This window comes from Brachycentrus maculatus, unplaced genomic scaffold, assembly GCF_059751285.1.
Source record: "Brachycentrus maculatus isolate JH-2025_06_01 unplaced genomic scaffold, ASM5975128v1 h1tg000203l, whole genome shotgun sequence".
In the NCBI taxonomy this organism is placed as follows: Eukaryota; Metazoa; Arthropoda; class Insecta; order Trichoptera; family Brachycentridae; genus Brachycentrus; species Brachycentrus maculatus.
Genome location: NW_028280954.1, coordinates 348378 through 359822, shown reverse-complemented (window position 1 = coordinate 359822; position 11445 = coordinate 348378). Strand labels below are relative to the sequence as shown.

General features: G+C 36.8%; 1 protein-coding gene across 4 annotated transcripts in view; it reads right to left on the bottom strand.

The window, feature by feature from the left end:
- Positions 1 to 362: 362 nt before the first annotated feature.
- Positions 363 to 11445, bottom strand: part of snu (ABC-type transporter snustorr) — a 133202-nt gene continuing 122119 nt past the window's right edge. For 3 of the 4 annotated variants that reach the window (XM_088263759.1, XM_088263760.1, XM_088263761.1), the window contains 9 exons: positions 10957 to 11071; positions 10305 to 10510; positions 8885 to 8953; positions 7780 to 7935; positions 6666 to 6906; positions 5687 to 5811; positions 4403 to 4527; positions 3006 to 3250; positions 363 to 2287 (listed from right to left, as the gene is read on the bottom strand). In XM_088263759.1, coding sequence (XP_088119885.1) covers positions 1965 to 2287; positions 3006 to 3250; positions 4403 to 4527; positions 5687 to 5811; positions 6666 to 6906; positions 7780 to 7935; positions 8885 to 8953; positions 10305 to 10510; positions 10957 to 11071 — 1605 coding nt within the window. In that variant the 3' untranslated portion in view covers positions 363 to 1964. Of the gene's footprint in view, positions 2288 to 3005; positions 3251 to 4402; positions 4528 to 5686; positions 5812 to 6665; positions 6907 to 7779; positions 7936 to 8884; positions 8957 to 10304; positions 10511 to 10956; positions 11072 to 11445 lie in introns of all 4 variants that reach the window. The other variant, XM_088263758.1, reaches the window with a different exon arrangement.

Here is an 11445-nt window from a genome sequence, read left to right as displayed (position 1 = left end):
GAGCATAATTCGTTTCAGATTCTTACTAGTTAAGTGAAACATTTTTTGTTTTACTGGCGCGGAAGTCCCGGCTCACAAGTGAATGTCGTGAAAAGGGGACTTGCCCTTTCTCTGTAACTCGTAATGCGAAATGTCGCTCATAAAGGGAGCAACTTTTTCATTTTTTTTTGCTTGCTATACGAATTAATCATTATGAGAGGTTCCACTGTATCTATGTTCCACATATTTAGGGTTAAATATATTATATACAAAGTATTGTTCCTTCTTTGCCTTAAGGGACTTTGCAGTATCCAAATTAGACAAGCTAGCATGAGTACAGATACGCAGCCTTCAGAGTTGTCTAGTCATTACTATTATTTTCCTTTTCTTGCCCACTACTCCTCCACTTTCTTTCCACACGTATCAGTAATGACTTCCACCTGAAATATGTGATGGAATATAGTTCTCTCCTAGATCTTGAAATAAGAAAAGCAGGGTATAATTACCTACATAAAAATGAAGTGAATACTGCATTGATGCTATGCAGTGCCCTATGCACCATTTGGATGCGGAAAGGAGAACATAACTAGGTCAGTATGTTGATTTTGTATAATACAAAAAATATCAAAGTCTAATTTGGCCTTAATCTGAGGCTGAACTGCATTTTATATACGAGCAATTTATAACAATATTTTGTTGATATTTTCCACTTTTATTTTATTTGACTCGTGATTTTTTTTATTATACATCTAATTTGGCTGTTACCCATCTACTGTGTTTAGTCGTAAGAAATTGTCTAAAAAGTAAGACCACATTTTACAATTTTATTTATTATATTTACAGGTTTTTCACTTTGAATCGGACATTTTACAAGCTAAATTGGACGCCTTTCCAAACAAATTAGACATTATACAAAATAAATTATATGTTATATTGTATTTTATAAAAAAAGTGTGAATTTAAAAAATATGCTCTTAGTAGTATTCTCTCATTCAAAGCAGTATTGAGAATCTTGTCTAAAAACACATCGCGCACACAGACTATGACTTGCAAACTTGCTAGTCTCAAGAAAGAAGGATGTGGGTAGGTATTCACACTGATGGTATATGTAGTATAATATTATTTATTGTTTCGGCATTCATTTTTTGGTAAGACATGATTAAAATATAAAGAAAACACTTATTTTTACCACTGGAGGATTATATTGTTATGGAAGCTACAGATGCTTCCATCTACGGGTTTAAATATAAACAGTTTATATTCAAACTCATAGATGGAAGCTTCTGAAACAAGTCGTAATAATATAATGCTCAATTGGTAAAAAACAAGTGTATTATTTATAAACTAATATGAATCTTCTTCTTCCTTGCTCTATCCTAAATTATAGTCTTTGTGGATTGTCAGGATCAGCTCTTCTCGTCTTTAGAATGCAGGTCCTTCTATCATATACAATGTCACCCAGGTCATGCCTTTGAATCATGTTATCTTTCTGTAGAACCCATGAATTTTTTTATCTTTCTCTAGATGTCTTTCAAGGAAGATCCATGGTTTACATTATGATCAAGCTCTCTAAGTCCTATGAGCCCGTACCATCTCAATTGCCTTTCCTCTACCTTACTATTGATATCAGTTACAGCCAGGCTTCCATGAATGCGTGAATTCTTTATTTTATCTTTATGGAACACTTCAGGTGAGCATCATTCGCATTACAGCAGTTTTTAGTTGCCTAGACTAGGTGTTAAACTAATATGAATATATTTTTAAAATTATTTATAAAATACAATATAACGTCCAATTTGTTTTGTAGTGAAAAACCCGTGTATAAAATTGTGACATACAACAAGAAAAAAATAATAAAAGAGACGAAATCTGTCGATAAATAACTATAAACAGTCGCTTTTAAGTTTTAAAATTGTAAAATTATAAAACTGGAGCGCATGTGGATTATCATATTAACAATATACACCTAGAGAGTGTTGGATGAATCATCCCTTCTTGATCTTGAGGATGATCATGGTGACCACCAGGAAGAGGGCGATCCAGCTGATGGTGGCGATGAAGCCGTAGTAGACGTCTGGCTCGGTGATGGCCCAGCCGCGCGTGAGCATGGAGCGCAGGGACGTGGTGGCCATGGTGAGCGGCAGGAAGAGGGCCACGTAGCGCAGCACGAAGGGCATGCCCTCGATGGGCCAAATGACCCCGCTCAGCAGCAGCGTGGGGTAGAAGGAGCCCAGAGCCAGCTGGATGGCGTTGCGCTCCAACTCGCAGATGGCGGAAATCACAAAGCCAAAGCACATCCCGCAGAGCCCTGTAATCCAAACAGGTACGGATATAAGTCGAGTTGTGGTCCCGTGGTTAGTGTCGCGGACTCTTGAGTCAGAGTTTCTCGGTTCGAACCTACTGCACCACAAATTGATACCTATTTCTAATAATGAGCTGCTTAGCTTGGAAAAAATAAGAAAATACGTCAACTAATATTTAAAAGTTGGAAACACCAAGGTATTGCATATTTTGGGTGTATCCATTTGGATCCACAAGGATTTCCTTGTTCACAAATCTGGATGTCTCTGCACTTGGGAGTTATTTTTACATTTTACATAGATGTAGAAGAATATGGTAAGAAGTTTGGGTATTTGGCTTATGACCTGTTATAGGATGGTTAAGTGATCACATTATACAGCGTGACATTCACTGATCTATGCATGATTGACTATACTACTAAAATTTTTGGAACTCATATATATATGGTATTTATCATAATTCTCAAGTCATATCATCTGCCTATTTGCAGCAGTATCTATGGTTTATTTGAGTATACTTTTATTTAGCAGAGACCGTTTTAAATATATGCAAGATCCTTGCAGAATTATTATACTCCTGTTTTTAATCCTGTTGCTGCTATACTGCATGCAAGTATCAAACAATAATTTCAAACTGCGATTTCGGATAATCCCAATATGAGTACTACTTCTAAAGACTGAAACAGTGCTAAGCGGTGTCTCACCTCATTGAAAATATACACTAACCTTGCAAGATAGTCAGCACTATGATCCAAAAGATGTCTCCCTGACACTCCACTCCGAAGATAACAATCATGAAGATCAGCACGAGAGCAGTCTGGCCGCACATCACGAAGAACTGCGTGATGACGTGTGACGACAAGACCTCCCCGGCTGATACTCCCGCCACCCAGGAGCGATCCAGTAACCCCTCAGTTCGTTCGGTGATGAGCGCAGACGACGTCAGAGCGACGGCGAGGAAGAAGACGATACTGAAATTAAAATAGCACCTGTTAGTATTGCCATTATCATTTAATCTTAAATGTTTATAAAGAAATGTACTCCATTCATTTTTTAGTTTTTATTTTATTTATTATTTTTTAAAGGAATAACCTGCAAAGCCTCTATAAGAAGCTTGTCTGCAGGTAAGATAGTAAGGATAGGGAAGGTAAATATGACGAATACATTACAAATACCCAGACCAATTGAAAATAAATCTTTCTTGACTTTATTTTGCATTTGGTGGGAATTGAACCTGCGACTTTGAATTTAAAAAGTGTTCTGCCGATAAAACAGTGTGCGACAGAGAAAATCCAAGATGGCGACGTTATGTCAATTTTGAAAATGATTTGACAAACTTATGTGTAGTTTCTTTGTTTTACAGAGCAACACGAGTATTTGGATACTAATATTTTAATTTTAATTTATTTTAAAATATATTACATATGTAAGAGTAATATATATAATATTCCCGATACTTAATTTTCATTACTCAAGTAAGATTAAAGGTTAATAAGGTACCTAAAAAAATAAGAAAATTTTAAAACAAAGTAAATAAGAACGTTAAAAACAAAGAGTGGAATACAGTTATAATAATAATAATGAGTAATAAAAAACATAGTCGGAACAAAAGTAATAATAAACAAGACTGAAACAGAAGAAAGTAAAAAGGTTAAACAAAACTAACACAGGGCAAAATGTAAAATACAAAACAATAAACGGGTAAAGGTAAGAAGCAAGTTTAAAGGAAACAAATAAAAATATAGTTAATCACTAACAGAAATAACTTTCCATACAGTGTTTTTTCAGTTCATAATCCCTAACAGGGAAAATAAAACGTTTAATTAAAAAATATATATTTATTTTAACTTGTAACACATAAGATAAAAATTAAAGTATTACTTCAATTTCAATGTGTGATTGATAGAAAAATAAACAATTGTCTTTGTTGAAATTTACAGGGCTTATACACTTGTATAACATCCATACAATTCTATCATGTTTGGACATCCATATCACTTGATTTTTGTTAATTCTCTATTCGAGTATGAAGCGATATATAGATTTGTCACATCCGGAATAATATAATAATTTTATGGATAATTGAATAAGCGTCATTACTCTAGTGCGCTTCATTTACTTACGTGAGAATAACACCAGGAGCAACGAAATCTGTGAAGGATGGATTGGTCTTGCCATAAATGGGGTCCATGAACTGGATCGGAATGTCTCCCAACTTGGGATTCTCCTTGCAGTCGGTGAATAGGTCCTTAAAACAATATGTATGTTATAAAATTACATAAAACAGTAGGGCTATATCAAATCAATGATGAAATATTTTCTCTTCTTCTTTGTGTGTCGTGTCAGGTCTTTCTGATGTCAACTATCACTTGAGAGTAATTGTCATAGTCTTGGACAGCTTTAAACAGCTCCTCGACGGTCCTGATCCCCGTCCAATCTCGTATATTCTGGAGCCAGGAGATCTGCCATCTGCCCACACCTCGTCGACCCTCTAATAGGTGCAATAGCTTGTACTTGTCTCCTCTAAGCACATGTCCCAGATAAGACACCTTCCGGACTTCGATATCAGTCAGCAACTGTCTTCCTACTCTTACTCTTTGGGGCACATTTCATTGCTGACCATATCGGTAACATTCAACGTTGCAAATAAAATTTTGCATTTTTTCTTTAAAATATACATAAATCTTACATCCAAAAATGTATGTATGCGAGTATGAGTTTGTAATTAGGGTCGGCAGTAGGGTTGGGTAAGAATAAGGCATAGTAGGCACTAGTCGTGTTTATATATGCGAGTAGTCCAGCGTCCACTGCTTCTCTGCCTATATAGAATGTTCGCCTCTGTATGCAATGGTATGCACAGAGTTTTGTTTAACCAGGAGAGACAGTAAAAGCGAATAGTAAGGTAAGGTATAGTAACGTAGGGTAGGCACTTTCGAACATAAAAAATTGCTTTGGAAGAGATGTCTTTCAGGAAGCCTAGAGCTTCTATATCAGATCCGGGAATGCTGGTCAATACCCACATATCGCTCACTCTTTTCAAGAACGTCATAAATCAAAAAACTTGATTTTTCAGGAGATCGATTTTAATGTTTAAGAATATAATGAAATGTATTAAAAATAAATATCTAGCCACCCATTGAACTTTTTATTGTGCAACAGATCTTTTTAGGTAAAACTTGAAGGTTTTTTCTCCATTTGAAAAATATTTAGTTTATTTAAAAAATAATTAAACAATACCTTTTCTACAAAATGCAAAAACAATACTTTCTGCCCTGTAGCGGGTAAATATTAAGTTAAAAATATGCCTCTTTTTCTGGGATATAGTACATTTTTGACGTTCTTGAAAGGAGTGAGCGATATATGAAATGTACATCACTGCATAAAATAATCTAATAAATTTAATTCACCTTTGCAAAATCACGATAACCAAACTGTATATCACGATTCAGCATGAGGCCTATTTGCTGGTTGGACATGTCGAGCCAGACGCGAATCTCGGATTGGTCCAGGGTCTCATCATCGGCATCGCGACCTGTCAAGTAAATACTCAGTTAATTTCATAATACATCGGCCAGTACATTTAGTAACACTAATAAAACTATATATTTGTTTTATACTCCTGACTCCTGACTTTTAAGTCCTTGATCGTACTTGATCATATGAAGTTTCCCATACTTCTACACTTGATCATACGGTCGACCTTCTATGCTTAAGCATATTAGTTAAAAAGAAGACCAAACCTCTTATTTTTAACTAAATTCGCCTCATAAATTTGTTTAACCATTCTTTCCTCACTCATTTGTTACACATGTCTAAACCATCCCAACACACCTTTCTTAATTTTACCGATAATATTTTTCTCAGCTTTGCATTCATTCCTTATATCGCCATTGGAACATCTATCATACATGATTTTGCGACACTTTGACTGCATTCAACCTACTTTTATCCTTCTTTTGAGACTTCCATATACATATTAGGGTAAGTTGGTCCTGGTGGACTTCGTTGTGCACTGCCAATGCAGTGCACAATGAAGTCTATTGTTACTGTTACTTGCGGGTAACCTCCACAATTGTGTGAAGGTTACCAGCAAGTTACATTTCCAATATTGCACAAAAATCCTTTAAATGCAAATCTGTTCTGTTTAATGCATTCTATTAAAATCTTAATTAAAGTTGCGACAACACATGACCAATCCTGTGTTAAACCAATATGAAATCATTAAATTGCACCAAAACGTAACAATTTTACAAGCTAGAATTCCTGATTATTTAAAATCATTTATAATGCAAATATAACGTTTTGATGAGAACCTCCACAGTTTATCTTCACTGTTGAAATAAAATCTAAGGTTTATAACATTACAAGCTTGAAAAACATAATTACCCAAGCCAATCCTAGCGATCATGGCGTCAGTGAAGTTGTCGGTGAAGTAGAGCGCTCCCCACGCGTCTCCGACCTCCACAGCGTGCAAGGCCAGGTCCACAGTGGCGTACGGTTGTTGGATTATAGTGTTGTTGTTGAGGTGCTGCAGGTAGCGACATGATAAGTTCTTGAAGGAGCAGCCGTGGACTTCTTGACAGACCCCTCCTTCACTCCAATTCAGAACCTCTTGATTAACAACAGCCTGGAAAAATAGCGATAATACTAATTAAATACTAAACTACTTGACAATGGTATGCGTCTGTAAGGAGAATGGAACCATCCAAATTCCCCCACTACAACTAAACGACTCCCAGGCAGATTACCAAAGAGATGGATTTGACAGCTGGTAATCGACATCGCAGAAGGTTATTCTCTCTTAAAAACAGGCCACAAGGCCTACACCAAGCAGAAGAAGAAGAAAAAGACTTATTAAAGAGAAATATATTTGATTAAAATTGCATGAACCTCAACTATACCCAATGCTTTGTAAAATACCAAAAGGTGGCATAACTGACTGGCACTATTCTTCAAAAAAGGATTAAATGAGACACTCCGTTTTTATTTGCTGAATACTTGTCTTTATAACTTAAGTCTCAGTAGAATCCTGTGTTTATTTTATTTTATAATTACTTATCTGAAAATGACTAAACGTGCATTCGATGGCTATATGATTTTAGCGGACCCGAGCTAGATGCGACAAATTCAATCCGCCAATCTTCCAGTCATCCCAGTATGGTTTAGACGTGTGAAAAGCCTAGCCAAGCCTAATCAAGCTCGCCTCTTTTACAAGGCCTCAAGTTTCCGCCACTCCGGGGTCCACTGCTGACAATTTATCGGCAGTTCTTGTTTAAACTTCCTGACCTAACTTGGGAGGATGCAAAGTAGCTGGCAGCTGATAGAACAAGCCTGGAGCCAGTTTGTGGACTCTATATGCTCCACATAGAAAGCGGATATGGTGAACTAAGTATTGTCATCTTTGAGAATAAAGGCAGAGAGGTCTGCCATGGTGAATGCCAACATCCGGACTGGACATGTTGAGAACAGACAAGCTATCCAATATTCATTGTATACTTACAAGTTTCAATCCGGTAGGATCTCTCCCCACGGCCAAGCAGAAGAGAATAACTTGCATAACGGGGAGGGCAAATATGAACAGCATTATTCCGACGTTTCGCCACATCTTCAGGAAATTCTTTTGCAGAAGAGCCTTCATTTTTCCTTTGGTAGTTAACTGAAAAAGTACAACCCAGACATTACATATACATTATTCTCTTTTGTCCCTTATCTGAACCCGATAGTGCACAAGGGACTGCGGGTTTAAAAATTGGTACCTCCAATTAAGTTATTTTAAGCAATTTTATATTATATATATTTTTTTTAAATGAATAACCTCAAATCTGTGATGTCTGTTTCACAGTTGAGCATCTAACTACACCAAGGCGTCTATGGTAAAACAGAATACTTCATTTTGACATCTAAGGGCAACATATCAAATTACTTTCTTCAAACCCTTATTTGCACCCCAATGGTGCATTGGAAACTGCATTCTATAAATGCAGTTTCCATTTATATAATGCAGTTTTATTATCTGGATTCTGGTTTCGATGGATTTTGCATAATTTTCAAAACAGCGCGGATGCATCAATGATGTGGAATGCATCAAAACATGTGTCACAATAGATTTTAAGAAAAAGTGGTATGTATATACCAAGCAAAATAGATATTACCATAAATTGACTGCCAAATCAATTAATTAAATAATATTTATACTAACAATACCCACATTAAATAATACATAAAGTATTATACAGTAATGTGTTATCTTTATAATATAATAATAATAATAATAAAACCCTTATCCGCACCCCGATGATGCATAGGGCACTGCGTCATATAAACGCAGTGTTATCTTGATCGTTTACACATGAAAGAAAGGTGATCAGCCCTCTGCTTCAGGTACCAGTCCAGGGTAATATTGAATAAATATGACAGTGAAAAAATCACTTATATTTATTTTACCCCCCTTGGGAATCGAACCCGAGACCTCCAGAACGGTAGCCGAGCGTGCTGATCATTACACTACGGAGGTGGACATAATATATTATAATATAATATACAATATAAATGCGTTATCTGTAACATAATATTAGAGAAAAAGTATTATATGTTTGTATACTTACAGTACTAAAGTATGTGCCGCAATCGTTGCAATCCACTCCCAAATCGGGTGTAGAAATTTTGTTGTGTTTCTGCTTGCGATGAAAAAAAGCAAACATGCGTTATAATGGTGTTGTCAATGAAAAAAACACATATTGTGAAAATAAATTGGGAGATTTCAATGTTGCCAACTACAGTTATGTGACTTGCCTATGGTACAGTATTATGCTCTACAATCAATAGTCCTCTTCTTCAAACCCTTATCCGCACCCCAATGGTGCATAGGATACTGCATCATAAACGTAGTGTTATTTTGATTGTTAACAGATGAAGGTGATTAGCCCTCCACTTCAGGTTCCTGTCCAGGATATTAAATAAATATTAAAGTGAAAGAATCACTTATACTTATTTGACCCCCCCTGGGAATCGAACCAGGGACCTCCAGAAAGGTAGCTGAGCGTGAATTACACTATGGAGGCGGACAAATCAATCATTAAGTTAAGTTTTATTTATTTATATGCATTAATAATAATAATAATAAATAATATTGATTTTCAGATAGAATAAGGAACACCAGGATACGAGAAATATGCAAGATCGAAGATGTTGTTAGGTGGGGAAAACAACGAAGGAGACAATGATTTGCGCATTTGAGGAGAATGGAACCATCCAGACTCCCCCACATTGCACTGTACGGCAACCCCAAGGTAGACGACTCCCGGGTAGACCACCAAAGAGATGGATCGACAACTAGGAATCGACATCGCAGCAGGCTAATCCCTCTTAAAAACAGGCCACAAGGCCCACACGAGAAGAAGAGGATTTTCAAAAAATCATTATGTATTTTATGTATTATGTATTTTATGTGAGACCATGATTGAATGTAACAAGGGACGTTTGTAACAAAAATGAAACACTAATGAAAGCAATATATGCATTTCGAAGCACCTTTTTTTGCGCAATGACAGCATCTTAGAATAAAGATTTTTGTACACAGAAATTGACAGAAAAAATATCATTGATAAATCGGATGGCTTGCCATATGCATTTGCACAAACATTTGCCTGTATAAAGAAGCTATGAGTATAACACTTGAATGTCCTTTATATCTAGCTCATTTCTTTATAAATTATTATATACGATAGTTATTGTGTGGACTATATTGTGATTAGCCTACGTGTTCAGAGCAAGTATGGACTATATTGTAATTAGCCTATCATTAAGGCAAGTTGGACTCCGGTCGTTGAATGAGTTTGGACCCCCTTTGTTGCAGATATATAGAATAGTATAATATGGACTGTATTGTGATTGGTCAATGATTAGAGCAAGTTGGACTCAAGTTGCTGGATATATTAGGCCACCCATTGGTGCAAATTTTTATATAGAACAGTATAGTATGGACTGTATTGTGATTGGTCTATGATTAGAGCAAGCTGGACTCACGTCGCCGAATGGGTTGGGACCCCCATTGGTGCTGTCCTGGATGAGGATCTCCTTGCTCTGGTGGAAGTTCAGGCCGACGACTCCGGAGTCCTCGATGACGTAGATGGGCTCTTCTTTCTTACCCCAGTTGAGGGAGGCCAGGGATATGTTGTTGCTGATGTTTAGTTCTGCGCCTTGGTTCACGTGACCACCAGCGGTCGCCACAGCTGAAAGTTTATATTTAATATTTAATATAAGAAGTCGAAAGAAAAGAGATGGACCTGCGGTGACTTGTCCCACAGTTATGAGTAGGTACCTAAACAAAGAGTCATGGTCAGGTTCCCCGCACTGGTAAACCTACCAGGTTGTTAGCCCTGCATACGGAACGCGGAGAGTTCATAAAAACCTGGTGATCAGCTTCTGAATAAATATTATCTTGAAAATTCACCACCCTTCTAGCACTACCAGCATGGTAGCCTATAGCGTGCACAGAGTTTTTAATCAAGGTAGGCACTACTGCCTACGGATGGGTAAGAATAAGGCAAAGTAGGCACTGCTTTTCTGCCTATATTGAATGCACGCCTCTGTTGGTAGCCAGACACACTAACCACTACATTATGGAAAGAGGTCATTATTATCACCCAAAGGTATTGGAAGGAATGAATCTATTTACCCTGGCTTCTTGACAGTTTGAGGAAGACTTCCTCCAGAGAGAGGCACTTGTACATGGTCAGGAGAACCTGCGGCGATTGCTCCGCCAGCAGCCGGCCACTCCTCATCAAGCCGATCTGGAAAAGGAATCAAAACTGGAGGTTACCAAACGTGGTGGAGACTTGCGTCAGAAAAGGTTACCCATAACATATCAGAAGGCATTCACCGTTTGTAGACTTACAGGGTGGCGCAAAATTAATCAGAAGATTACGCATTGTGCGTCAATCATATTTTAAATTTATGAACAAGATACCTACAGTACAAAAAAATTAGTGTAGAAAATTAATTATCCTATTTCGTTTTCAAATAACTTTGTTATTTAATTTTAAAAAAAGATTTTGAGTAATGGACATCTTTATTTGGACCTTTACAATTTTTTCTGTTAAGTGGAAAAGATGATATCCGTCAAGTGGAGAGATTGAGAAAGGAAAAAAAACAATAACAACTATTG